A 14,405-nucleotide genomic window follows, 5' to 3' on the forward strand; every position below is an offset into this window, starting at 1 on the left:
ATTTACACACTCTGGGCAGCCGCATTGAGGTTCAATACACTGCAGTTACAGGTGAGCATCCTCAGGATCAGGGCATATGAGGACAGAGGTCCCATACGAGCCCTGGTTCTGGCTGGACAATGAACTAAACCAACAAAAACCAGGTATTTGCTGTAGTGTGTTGGCAGGAAGATGGTGTTGACAGGAGGACTGCTCTTTGTGGTCTCTAGGATTGTGTTGCTCTGCCACTGCAAAACCGCAGCCACTGTGCTGCATATAATCCGACACCAGTGCGCAGATGTGCGTACATATACACATGTGTGTGTATGTATACCCACACATACATAAGTATATATATGTATATATACATATGTGTATACACACACACACACACATATATATATATATATACACATTGCGAAGAGCTACTGGAGAGACTCCAGCAAAGGCCACAAAGATGATGAGGGGTCTGGAACATCTCCTTTATGATAAGAGATGTAGCAGCTGGGCCTGTTTAGCTTAGAGAAGACTGAGAGGGGGTCTCGTTAATGCATATAGATATCTCAAAGGTGGGTGCCAAGAGGATGGTGCCAGGCTCTTTTTCAGTGGCCTCCAGCAACAGGACGAGGAGCAGTGGCCATAAACTAAAATACAAGAAGTTCCACCTCAACATGAGGAAGAACTTCTTTACACTGGGGGTGGCAGAGCACCGGAAGAGGCTGCCCAGGGAGGTCGCGGATTCTCCCTTTCTATAAACATTCCAAACCCACTTGGATGCTTTCCTGCGTCACATGCTCCCGGTGCCCCTGCCTTGGTGATCTCCAGAGCTGCCTCCCAACCCTAACGATCCTGTGATAATACACACGTATATATTAGATGCGTATGTGCCGTATCCAGTCTGTATTTACAGGCACAGCGAATGCATTTAAACGACGGCCGTACCCGCACAGAGGCACACGGCGGATGCCCACCCGCACTCCCCGCACAGCGAAATCCTCCTGCAGCTCCATTACGGCCGCTGGCGGCAGCACCACGAGCCCGCGGAGCACCGCCCTCCCATCGCGGGGGGGGAGGGGGGGGGTCAGGGAGCGGTAGCGGAAGCTTTTCCCTCCTCCCTTCCTCCCTCCCTGCCGGCGTCCCGGAACCAGCCCCGCCGCCGCCTCCTGCCCTGGCCCGCCGGCAGCATGTCAGCGCCCGGCGCCGCCTCCCGCAGGTGACACCCGCCCTTCCGCCGCCGCCGCCTGCCCTCCTATATGGGCCACCTGCTCTCGAAGGAGGCAAGGAGCCTAAGTCGGGACCGCCGCCGCCCGCGGGGGAAGGTGCCGCCGCGCAGCCGGAGCTGCTTCCTGCGCGGGCCCTGCATGCTCTGCTTCATCGTGCACGGCGCCAGCCCGCCCGCCCCGGAGCAGCCGCTGCCCGCCGGGGACCCGCTGCTGCCGCCGCCGCCGCCGCCGCCCTACGTGTCTCTGACCGCCGCAGAGCAGCGCGTCGCCCGCCGCCTCCTCCGCCTGGCGCCTGCCGCCTGGGAGCCGCCGGGCCGCTGCCAGCGCCTCCTTCTCTCCGGCCTGCTGCCCTCGCCGGTGCGGGGCCTCCTGGGGCCACCCGGCGAGGCGTCCGCCGAGATGGTGTGCAAGCGCAAGGGGGCCGGGCTGCCCGCCTGCCCGCCCTGCAAACAGCCGCGCTGCGCCGCCGCCGAGCCCGAGCCCGAGCCCGGCGCCTGCCAGTGCCCGGCGGAGCCGCAGCTGCTCGCCCTGCCCGGCGCCGCGGGGGAGAGCGGCGGGGTCAGCGCCGGGCAGGGCGGCGGGGGACAGCCCACCTCGCCGCCGCCCCCTGCGCCCCTGGAGGACAAGGAGCAGGGCACGGCGGAGGAGAAGGAGAGAGGAGGCGAGGCGGGCTTCGAGGAGCCGCTGGAGCAGCCGGGTGACAGCTGCCGGGAGCCGCTGCCGCCGCCCACCCCGGACATCAACCAACTGCCGCCCTCCATCCTCCTCAAGGTGGGTCGGGGCGGGAGGGAGGACGGGCCAAGCCGCTTCCTGAGGATTTGGGAAGGGGCTGTTCCTGCCCCTGGGGTGTCCGTCCCCAGCGGGCTCAGGGTAGAGGTGGAACCGCAGGCCCTGTCCGGAGGGGTCTCAGCGCCCAGCTTTGGGGGGCTATGTAGGGTTGTCTGGTTGTCTGTCTGTTTTTGGTTTTGTTTGTGTCTCGTTCCCCCCTCACCCCCCCTTTTTGTTTGTCGTTGTTAGCGGCGTCGGGAGCCATTACCTGGAGGTGCAGACACATAAATCTGCTCCAGAAGCTGTCCCGTAGATATTTTGACCGTACCTGTTAACTTCGTAATGTGCCCTTCACGAGTTGCCTTTTACTTAAATCACTGGTAGAGTACTCAGCAAGGGGGTCTGGCACTATATTTAGTGCTTCTTTGTTGGTTGGAGCTACATAGACAAGTTTGCAATGTTGATTGGAAAAAAGTTTGTATTACTGTGTGTTTTGAATCAGTTTTGGCTTTACTGGGTTCACAGTCAGTCTGAGTCTTTGTAGCCCTCGAATTACATGCTTCCATAACTTCTTAGGCTGTATAATCAAAGAGTGGCCTCACCTTCATTCCTATCCCTTCTTTCCTGTCACTTTTGCTGTCTTTAGGTTCCTTTGGTTCTGTTTTCTTTCGTGAACGATTTGCCATTTTTAAGCTATTCTATTCATCACTACGTTGGCTGCTTGCAGCTAAACATTAGCTGAAAAGATGAGTCAAGCGGGAACTGAAGCCCTTGATGTTTTCCATAGTTTGATGCTAGTATGTCTTTAAATTTTGGGGAATAAGGTTTCAGGATTACAGGAAATAATGTTTCAGGATTACAGGAGTTTACTCCGGGGTCAGATGGCTAAATTTAAAGCAGGGCGTGATAAATGCAGGAGTAGGAGACAGATGATTCTTACTGTTCTTTGTATTTTGTTAGTTGTACATCCAATGTAGAAAGTACTCCTTTACTCTTTTGTTGTCAAACAATAGCAGCCTGCTTATCTGTCTGTCTTGCACATGAAAGTAATTCTGTACAAGGTTTGGTTGGTTTGAGTTTTTGTTGTTGTTTTTTGTTAATTTTGGATTTTTTTTTTCAAGTACACATGACTGTTACTACGAGTATGTCATGTTTCATAGATACACTATGCAAATTAATTTTAGCTAAATACTTAAGTACTTAAGACTTATGAGCTATCTTATCTGAATTAATCTCTTCTCTTATTGCAGAATTGAAAGTTTGTCATGTAGTTTTTTTAGAAAAGAATCCATCCATTTGCCAGTGTTGTTGGAAGATAATTTTTTCTTTAATGTTCAATTGTTTTAGGATTTGAAACAGGACTGACTTGTTTAGTATGGCTTAAACACTATTTGATCAATGATACGACTACTTCTCTGTGGTTACTTTACTATTCAGTTTCACTTTTTCAAAAATATCAGTCTGTAACTCTGCCATAAATCAGTTCTTTTAATAGTGAAAATGTCATGTCCATCTCACTTGTGGACTAGTTTAAATGTTATTTAAACTCTTTTCTGTTTTATCTGTACTTTCAAAATTTGGTTAATTTATTTTTTTTTTTTTACAAATTAAGTGTTTTTTAACCCCAGCTGACAGCTAAGTACCAGGCAGCCACTCACCACAGCCACACACCACCTTGTCACCTTTCCCCTTGATGGAGAGGAGAATTGAGAGGGGGGGAAAAGTATACCTTGTGGGTTGAGATAAGAAGAGTTTAATAACTGGAACAAAATAAAATGTAGTATTACCATTAACAATATTAGTATTTGTAAGGAAAAGGAGAGAGAGAAAGAAATAACACTGAGAGGACCAGGTGCTGCCTAAATATTTGCTCTGCTACAAAGCATTGTACCAGGTACTAAGAACTCTACCCTAGCTGAAATTGGAACAGACATCTACCTCCCCCAATGATTTTGTCTCTTTAGTTGCCCTCTATTACAGCTCCTTCTGCAATATTTTTGAAAAGGCAGGCTGTTAATTCCAGTATCTGGAGTCAATCTCCTCACCTGTTTGTTTTGTTTGTGGGGTTTTTGTCACCATCTCCCTCTCCCCCCAATTTGCCCTTCAATCCTTAGCTATAGTTATGTATTTGGTTGGTTGCTTTGTTTTTTTGCAGGAGTCTATCTGTTTGTCTATCTATATCCCTTTTTATATGTCTGCTTCTTAACTATTCTAGTGTTCGACTTTGTTTGGATGCTTCCATAACATACTATTCTGCTATGGAACTTTTAACTCAAGATTTCTAACCAGGCGTCTTTTTAAGTGGATTATTCAGGTGCCTAAAGGCCTTCATATGATGGATTTTGATACAGATAGGATTGGATTTAGGATATTCTTTTTCCAGAGGTGTCATTTGTTACGAGAGCATGGGAGACAAATATACCCAAAATCTTTACTGAACTTTTCACATTAGGTAGTGGAGACACTATACAAGGACAAGAGAGTCCATCCTCGGAAGTCTCAGGAGCCACATCCTGCTGGGTTTTTTTGTTTGCTTCCATCGATTCCCATCTCTGTCACCTCCTGATGCAGTGGTGCTAGTGCAGGAGTGGCTGTCACCAGTGTCAGTATATGTGGCCTCGAGATAAACGTAAAGAAGCACTGCAGGAACTCCTAAGGAATAGCTGTCCACTTTGTCCACTCAGGTGCTGTTTTGTTATTAAGCAGTTGTTAATTAAGGCTCCTTTAACATTACAGGCTGGGTAGAAAGGTTTTTGTCAGACTGAACATGGCCTGCAGATCATCAGGTGGGACCTACTGAATTGGGATGTTCATAGCGCAGCGTGCCAGTTGATCCTGTTTCTCTGACTGGTGAAGAAGTATCCTGGTCAATATGAGGTGATAAAAGAATTGCAGTTCCACAAATCAAACAAGCTTATGGATTTTGCCTGCTGAAACATGTATGAGGAAAAAAAGTGTTAAGCAGTGGGCAAAATTTCATCTTTAATCTTTGTAGAATAGGGTGATTACCTTTGATTAAAGGGTAATTTAAATCTATTCTCTTTAAAACTTGAAGGGAATTAAGAAATTATAGATCTATCAACTTGACAGTAATCTAGATGTGTGAATAAAAAAAAAGGAGCTCTTTCTGCAGTGCAGAAGTTGACAAAATCTTGTGCTACAAATCACTAATTTTTGAAAACTTTGTGCTATATGTCACAAATCCGTGTCTATTGTGGTTTCACTGTTATTTATTTCTGGAGAACAGAAATTAAAAAGAAAAAGAAAGAAATCTTCCTGTTGTATGTGTTACCTTTTTGCAGTGCTGCTGTTTAATCAAAACAGTTAACTGGTATAAAATGGTCTACAAGTTGAGTTGTGAAATTACAAGAGAATGTCAATTCAAACACTTCAGATTTCCTTTTGAGCTGTATTACCAGGAACTGTGCAAGTAACAGGAAATTCTGTGCTGTGCTTGGTGCTTTTAAAGCCTCTGCAAGAATACTGCATTAGGCTGTGGGTACTGGGATCTCCTTAGAAACCCCCAGACAAATGAAAGGGGCATCAGCGAAGAGCCAGAGGTCATGAAAACATGGCCATATTATGGTAGTTGGAAGATTCTGGTCAAACTGAATGACACTTCTTCAGAAAGAAGACTACGATGGAGTCTTTAGGTAAGAGAAAATTGGAAAGTTCAACTGCGTTCCTGTCCCTTGTCAAATAAAAGGAAACAATAAGCTGAAGTTTGGTGAGATATTTAGAAAACAACACAGTGTGAGAACATTTAACTCTTGGCAAAGGTGGTTTCCCATCTCTATGGTTATGTAAGGAGTTGGGATTTTTTTTTTTTATTAATTCTTGTTTTAACAACAAGTGGAGTTCCTCATCTGGGATGTTTGGGGTGTGCTTGAACTCGCTTCAGAACAAGAAGGGTCTATAATAGATGCTGTCTTCTTCTTGATGTCTTCTTTCTCAGTTTGCTGCTCTTATTATTATAAAGCACGAACACATGCTGTTCTGCCTGTAACAGAGACCCTGCCAGTTTTGACTTAGGGCTAAGGCACTATGAAGGGAAGATGAATATATACGTGTGTGTGTGTGTGTGTGTGTGCATGTTATTTAATGTAGGGTTCTAAATATATTGTTACTATTGTTTGAGGCACTACTGACTCATTTTCTTACATCTTTACTTATTGTTTTTTACTTATTTTTCTCATTCTTCTTTCCCTTGTTGTAGTAACTTACACATTTTCTTTTGTTACTGTAATAACATGTTTGCTTGTGATAATGTTGATACAAAATGCATTGCTGCTATCACTGTACTACTAACACTGCATTTAACATTATCTGAGTGATATCAAGTGGGTTTGGTTTTAGCCAAAGCTATCCAGAGCTAGACCTTTGGTTTTATCTTCTGACTTTTGACTTTTCGGTAAACTTATTCCTGAAAAGACTGAGTATACATGTTAGTTACACTATGATTTTTTTTTTTTGAACTTTTTTTTTTTGTCAGGCCTAGTCAGGAGGCAGAGGCACCAAAATACATCAGTTGGATTACACTTCATCCTTAAGTTCATGGAGTCGCTGTTGTGATACCAGCTTTCTTTGCAACTTAAGCTGGTGTTCCATCAGTTTATCCTGTCTAGAGTTCGTGTCAAGTGTTATTTTTAGCTATAGCACTAAGAGAAATGGAAAGGGATGCAAGGAGGTAAATGTTCTTTTATTTCAGTATTAATTCACTTGAACTCCTTTTTCTCTAGCAGTACTTAACACAGCAGTTTGGCTTGTTGTGGTTTTGTTTTGGTTTCTTTTTGGCTTTTTGTTTGTTTGTTTTCCTATGAAGCTTAGTGTCCAGCTGTGATTGTGGCAGGGAAATGAACCAGTCTTAGATACACTGTGCTGTTGCTGAGCTTCTGGAATGCAGTTGAGGGGCACAATTGTGAAGGAAAGGTGTGCAAGTAGATTAGTAGCTGAAGAGAAGATAGTATGTGAACATTATTTCAGTGATAAAGTTCTCAAAGATGTCCTGATAAGGTTATTATGATTTGTTGCAGGATTATTAACAATTATTTTGCTTTCTAGAGCTGAATGTGGCTTTTGTTTAAGCATGTAGGTTTTAACAGTACAGGGTGAGCTATGTGATGGGAGAGACAAATGTCTTGGAATGAAATTTCTGCTTTTCCTGATGGCGGGATAAATACCTTGACACTCATGGACAGTGAAACTTTTCCTAATGTTGTTAAAGTGTTGGCTTGACTTGCTCTGCATCCCCAAAACTGTGTATTATTGCATGGAGAAGGGAAGAAGATTACAAGTTGTACAGTGTTAGAATGTAAAGTAAATTAAATTTAACTGCTGCTTTCATTCCCTATTAATTTATTTGTTTCTTTTGTTCAGATTGCTTGACCTGTGTTTGATCTTTACCAGATTTTGATATGTTTTTAAACTAGTAGGGTGATTCAGAAGCGGTACTGATGTCTTTTAGTGAGGACAGTTAGATAGTTGGGAGTAAAAACACTATCAGCCCCTTCAAGGAAAGATATTCTTCTTATTCATCAGAACCCATTCTTTCCATTAGGAGAAAAGGTATGGTGTCAGCATCCTCTGTCATTTCTTACAGACGGAACCTAAAGTGGTGTTTTGCCTTGCAGCTAAGGCAATCTGTTTGTTAGTAAGTGGCTGGTAAGGGCAGTGTCTGTCTCCCTTTTGTAACCTCTGGCTGCACTTTCCTGCTGCTGGCCTTGTTTTCTGCAGAGTGATCAGGCAGAGTGAGTTCAGATGGTTAATCTAACACCAATCTAACGTTGCAAAACTTTTCCTCAGGATGAGCTGCCTGAAAAGACTTTCTCTAAGCACAGTCACTTAGAATCCAACGCAAAAATTCAGGTAGCTAGGATTAGGGGACCCGTAAACTATTCGTACTGCTGGCAGCTTGCCAGAAGAATCCGGGCTATGATGTGAAATTGTGCCATGACTTTTCCTGGCTGACACATTTTTGTTAATCACAAGAGCATTTTTAACTTGATTCCCTTCATGGGTGTACTGAGGCTACTTTCAGAGGTGTGTGCATGCGCTGCTCACATCTCTTTGTGCGCTCAAAATCGTTCATGATTCCATTGCTCTGTTGTAGTTATGTGGCAAAGTGAAGAAATCTCTTAAAAACAAAGCAAATATTTGTCTGTTATTTCTTCCTCTCCTGTAATGTATGATTCTTTAATTTTCTGAAATAGAATGAAGGTACCTTCAATAAACATAAACCCACTGATAGCCTAGCTGCTCTAGACCTGCAGTTAGCAAATACTGTGTTTAACAGTTTGTGGTAAAATGTCATGTGCTAAGCATGTTCCCTTGATTAGATGGTACTTTAGAAATAGTTTTGATAATGAATTTTCCATTATCTACTGAAAAAAATTTGCACTCAGTTGATGGAACAAATGAGCAGTTTTCCAGTAATGAATGTCTCAAGTTCATTAGGCATCATGAAATGTTTGAGTGCACATTTTAATGTTCTTTTGTTGTTAAAGGTTTCAAACAAATCTACCTGATGCAATGTAATGAAAACAATTTTGTAGATACCTATTCCTGTATAAAAAAGTTTTTATTGATACAAGAAAGCTTCATTCACAGAAATCTTTACTCTTCTAGTGTATTGAAAGATCTTTCAAATGAAAACGATGGAGAGAAATGGGGGATGCATAGACTCACCTTTTACAGTTTCTTCTGCCATGGGCCCTATATTTTGTTCATGTTCACAAAACTGTACCTTGTTCTTAAAGTTAGCAGTATCTTAAAGGAATGGTATTAGTAATCAACTGAATTTTCTTGACTCTCTTTTCCTGAGGTAAAAACTTCTTAAGTCTCTGCAGTCAATAATGCTAACTGCTTGATTGTGGTTTTTAAGAGTATTGGTTTTTATTAGGATTGTCTTTTCATAAGTTAAAATTATTTCTTGAATTATGCTTATGTTTACTTCATATTTGATTCGTGTGATGTGAACTGATTTTTAGAAAACTCGGTGCTGAGGATACATAAACATATTTACAATTTTCTAGTACTGAACTTTTTTTCATTGTAACTTTCATGGGTGTGATGGACATTTCATTATTTCTGTTTATAAAAATGCAGTTATCTTCTTCATTTGATTGACTTTGAGGAACTTGGCTTAAGGCCAAAGTTACCAAAGATTTAAAGGCAAAATAAATAAATTTAGTGTGTGGATTTGTGATATTTAAAACTGATCTTTAATCTTTTAAAAAAATATATTTATAGGATGCTTTGTGGAGCTTTTTTGGTTGGGGTTTTTTTTTGTTAGTTTGTGAGGGGTTTTTTTTCTTTTCTTCTCTCTTCCTGCTGAAATGCTAACATTTAGCAAAAGTTCAAAGTAGTCTTTTTTTGAATATACAGCTTGAAATATCTAGCATACATTTCATGTAGGAGTGTGGATGTGTTAAGGGTCTAATGTCTGAAGCCCATTGTGTAGGGACTCGGGGGTAAGGAAGACAATTACACAGAATAACTTTTATTTCTAGTTTTTCTGGTTAGACTCTTCAATAGTATTAATCAGCATCTTCTTTCTTCCTTTCCCATCCATTGTGTCACAAAAAAATTATTCTAGGAAGTTCAGAAAAACCCCAGAACTTGGGAACTTGATCAGGCACTCTTCTTTGATGGTCTAAGTTGTGCCATGCAAGGACTTAGTTTTTAGCTGCATTAAAATCAATGGAACCATCACCTGATTTAGGATGGTGGATTGACTCAGGTGGAATTCTGTGAAATTAGTTGCATTTTGTTGTTTAAAGGTTAAACAACTTGTTTACATGGCTTTTCTTATGTAAGGGATTTGTATGATTGTATCAATTCAGAGTTCAGCATGTGATTTGTAATTTGCCTGAAAACTAACTCTAGCTGTTAGTTGGCTTTTGCTGTCCTGAGTGTTGCATTGTTGGATTTTGTTTTTGATATAGAATCATTTAGGTTGGAAAAGGCCTCTAATGTCATAGAATCCAACCATTAGCCCGGTACTGCCAGCTCCACCACTTCTCCATATCCCTAAGTGCCACTTCTGCGTGCATTTTAAATACCTTCAGGGATGATGACTCCACCACTTCCCTGGGCAACCTGTTCGAGTGCTTGGCAACCCTTCCAATGAAGAAATTTTTCTAGTGTCTAAACTATACCTCCTCTGCCTCAACTTGAGGCTATTTCCTTTTGTCCTTCCTTGTTCCCTGGGAGAAGAGACCTACCTCTACCTGGCTACAACCTCCTTTCAGGTAGTTGTAGAGAGTGATAAGGTCACTCCTAAGCCTCCTTTTCTCCAGGCTGAACAACCCCAGCTCCCTTAGCCACTGCTGACAGGACTTGAGCTCCAGACCCTTCACTATCTCTGTTGCCCTTGTCTGGACTCACTCCAGCACCTCAATGTCTTTGTAGTGAGGAATGGAGAACTGGACACAGGATTCAAGTTGTGGCCTCACCAGTGCCCAGCATAGGAGGTGATCACTGCCCTGGTCCTGTTGCCACACTGTTTCTGGTGGCCAGCTGGATGTAACTCCATTCAGCACCAGTCCCTGGGCCTGGATATCCAGACAGTTTTTTACCCAGCAAACAGTGCACCTGTCCAAGCTATGAACTGCCAGTTTCTCCAGGAGAATGCTATGGGAAATGTTGTCAAAGGCTTTATTGAATTCCAGGTAGACAACATCCACAGCCTTTCACTCATCCAACAACCAGATCACATTGTCATAGGTGGAGATCAGATTGGTCAAGCAAGACAGGCATTTCACAAACCTGTGCTGGCTGGGCCTGATCCCCTGATTGTCCTGTATGTGCCATATGCATCCTGTACATGTGTCACATTTGCCAACATCCAGTCAGCTGGAACCTCCCTGGTTAGCCAAGACTGCTCATAAGTAATTGAAAGTGGCTTGGTAAGCACTTCCACTGGCTCCATCAGGGCCCAGATCCCATTTGGCCCCTTAGGCTTGTGTGTGTCTAAGTGGTGTAGCACAATCCCCCTTGGATTGTGGGGGGGCTTCATTCTGCTTCCTGTCTTCCAGCTCAGCAGACTGGATACCTGGAGAACAACTGGTCTTGCTATTAGAGAATGAGGCAAGGAAGGCATTAATGATCTTCAATGAGTCTGTGTGAAAACTTATTTCAAAGCAAGAGCTTTATGTTTAAGAACATACTATGTCTGGAAGGTATGATAAGGCCATCAGTGGGGAACAGAAAGTCCCAGAAAGTCTCTTGCATCCATTGAAGGGGAAGAGAAACCCACTAATCTTAACTATCACATGAAAGGGTGAAGCAGGAAGCACTGACATCTTTAAGGAATTTGAGCTAAAAGAGGGTGAACTGAGAGTGAGTAAGGAACAAGAGTTTGCATCTTTTGCAGAACTCTGCTTCCTCTACCCTTACCTTTTGCCAACAGGGTAAAAAAGAAAGTGTGAAATGATTCTAGAAAGTGTTGTTAAACTTTTTTTTCCCTGTTGTCAATGCTGAAGGATATTCTGGTGCTTGGAAGGGGGATTAGGCAGAGTTGCGGGAGAACAAAAGGAACAGTGGATATGAAAATGTACATGTTTGAGTACAGTTTTCAGCAACTAAACATGCTAACTAGTAGAACCATTGCCTTCAGAAAGTTATCTGTCATAAGCAGGAATTAGATGAACAGGCTTGGGGCTAAGACCGGTTTTAGCTTTCAGCTGTATTTTTACATCCTTGGGAATTAGAAAATTTAAGTCAGGACAAATTAGCTGCCACAGTATCAGTATATATCTAGAGAATAAAATTGAATTAAAGGGTGGTGAAAGTCATCAAGGTGAGTTGAAGTGTTTTATGCATTAGCGTACTATGTAACTAAGTCACTAAGTACTGGTACTATGTACCGGTAACTAAGCTAATCCCTTAATGTAAGGATGATGTGTCACTACTTGGAATATGTATAGTCTTTGCTGCAAAATTCCATTTAGTGTAGTTCAATACATCTTTTTTTTAACAATTGCACACTCTGAAGAGAAGTTGATGTTTTACCTGGCATTATTCAGCATCCTTTTATAGCTGGAACTTTTACAGCTACTGCAGACAAGGCCTTGTCTTTGAACACATATCGCTTGTGTAACTTATGTGGCTACTCCTGTTTGTGCTGAAACTTCTGAAATGACTTGTCATTGCTTTTCCTCCTCATGGCTTCGTTCTGATGATTGTTTTCTAAGAAGTCAACTTGCAGCACCTCTACACTCCTTAATTGTTTCTGCAGCTAGAATTCAATACAGCATGGACTAAAACATGGCTACAAATGCTTTCAGGCATTTCTTTCAGGATATTGTCTATGCAGATGTACTGTTTATGTCAAATACTGAGTCAAACTTGTTTCTCTTTTGTTTCTTCATTACAACTGCATGAAACAATGGTAGCAATGCAGTAGCAGTAGGTCTGTGATTTGTGAGGGCTTTTAGTGGGGTGGTAGTGTGGTGGGTTGATGCTGCTTGGACACCAAGTGCCCACCAAAGCAGCTCTGTCGCTCCCCTCCTTAGCTGGACTGGTGAGAGAAAATATGGCTAAAGGATCATGAGTTGAGATAAGGACGGGGGGAGATCACTCACCTATTACTGTAATGGGCAAACCAGGCTTGACTTGGGGAAATCAATTGATTTTATTTTAATCGTATCAGAGTAGGATAAAAAGAAGTAAAACTAACACCTTCCCCCCACCCCTCCCTCCTTCCTGGGCCTAATCGTTTCATGATTCTCTACCTCCTTCCCTTAGGGGTTCAGGGGGACTAGAGTAGAGATTACGGTCAGTTCATCATACATTGTTTCTACTTCTCCTTCCTCATCACAGATTGTCACTCCTTTCTTCTCTGGTTGTGATTTGCTTCTGCCCGATGGCTTTTTTCCCCTTCTTAAATACTTATCCCGGAGGTGCTGCCATCGTCACTGGTGGGCTCAGCCTTGGCCAATGATGCATCCATCTTGGAGCTGCCTGGCACTAGCTCTGGACAAAGAGAAAGCTTCTTGCAGCTCCTTACAGAAGCCACCTCTGTAGCCCCACCACTACCAAAACCTTGCTATGCAAACCCAAAACAAACAAAATAAAATACAAAAATTATTTATGGGCTTTCATTTTCACAGTGGCAGCTGGATTAGCAACAGTCTTTCCTGTTCTGTGTTTGCTGTGTTCTTTGTATCTGCAAGCTTTTGTTCCTCAAAGTAAAGGTGGTATTTCCCCAAATAAGCATATTTATTTCCTACTGGAGTAAAGGCTGGTTAAAGAATTTTATGATGCCAACCTTGATATCCTTCTTAGTATTGAGTCAGTTAGATGTCTGTCTAAATGTAATGTAGATCACGTTGCCTTGTTCTCTTCTAAGGTTTTTGTAACTGGTGGAAGATTCAGTTTTCTGTTCCCTGCTGATAGCAGGAATTCAAGTTTCCTACTGCTTTTACTGAAAATTGCCGAGCATTGTCATGCTGTCACCTTTTCTTACATTTAGAATGACACTTTTACAGCAGGAGTGTCAGATGCCAAATTACCACTTGCTATTTAGTGCTTTCTTTCTCCTTGACTGAGGGAGACAGTATTTTTTGAGTACTGATCACAGCCGTGTCCTCGTTCTGTCCATGGATTCACCATTACAGACAGAGAACTGCAGAGAGGAAGCAGGCAATTGTTGATTTGCCCTTCTATCTGCTCATGTTCAACTGATTGCCTCAGGAGAAGCATCCATTGACTCTGGTGATGGTCAAGCAAGGGCCCCCAAGAAAACAGGATTCACACACAATCCTTCAACACTGAGGAGTCTTGCATAAGAGAAGAAGATGGAAATGATAAATCTTGCAAGCATTTACAGAATGTCATGAATTTGACCCCTTCCCCTCTTACTACAACTCTCTTTCATGAGGGGGTCTTGTAGGGATGTGCATATTTAAAGCTGCTGAGATAACTGTACCCCTTGTTCTAGGGTTATGGTGGTTATTCTTGACAGATGGTTATCTAGTCTGTTTCAAAGACCACCCAATGATGAAAGTTTTGTAAGTTGCCAGGTATTATATTTCAGTGCTTCATTACCCTTTTCTTTATTTTTTTACCCCCTTTGCCATCCCTTTTCCTTGGCTAAACTCCCAAGTGCTAGTAGTTTCTTTGAATGTTTTCATGTTTTCCAGACTTCAGTGCTTTCCTGTGGACTCTCTCTAGTACTTTCAGATTTTCTTGAGAAAATTGCCTGAGATGGGCAGTAGTGCTTCTATTTAGTATTCAATGTCCTCGTCAGAAGAGTGGGAGGACTTTTTCATGTTTTGCAGTCTGTGCTCCTGTGTATCTTAATGCCATTGTTGCCTTTTCTCGTTATAGGATGACATGTAGATATAAGGTCATTTGTGGTAACATGGTACCTTCGTATGAAACTCTTGGCAGACCTTTTTTTATATTTATTAATAACCAACACTTCTTCTGTGG

At 42.7% G+C, this 14,405-nt stretch overlaps 1 protein-coding gene across 4 annotated transcripts in view; it reads left to right on the forward strand.

Annotated features, from left to right (window-relative positions):
* The first annotated feature begins 1,090 nt into the window (after positions 1-1,090).
* The window catches only part of FBXL17 (F-box and leucine rich repeat protein 17), a 289,546-nt gene continuing 276,231 nt past the window's right edge, over positions 1,091-14,405 (forward strand). The window contains exon 1 of one of the 4 annotated variants that reach the window (XM_064641029.1): positions 1,091-1,973. In XM_064641029.1, the coding sequence (XP_064497099.1) occupies positions 1,233-1,973 (741 nt within the window). In that variant the 5' untranslated portion in view covers positions 1,091-1,232. The remainder of the gene's footprint in view (positions 1,974-14,405) is intronic. The other 3 variants (XM_064641030.1, XM_064641028.1, XM_064641027.1) reach the window with 3 other exon arrangements.

Source organism: Pseudopipra pipra, chromosome Z (assembly GCF_036250125.1).
Source record: "Pseudopipra pipra isolate bDixPip1 chromosome Z, bDixPip1.hap1, whole genome shotgun sequence".
Lineage (NCBI taxonomy): Eukaryota > Metazoa > Chordata > Aves > Passeriformes > Pipridae > Pseudopipra > Pseudopipra pipra.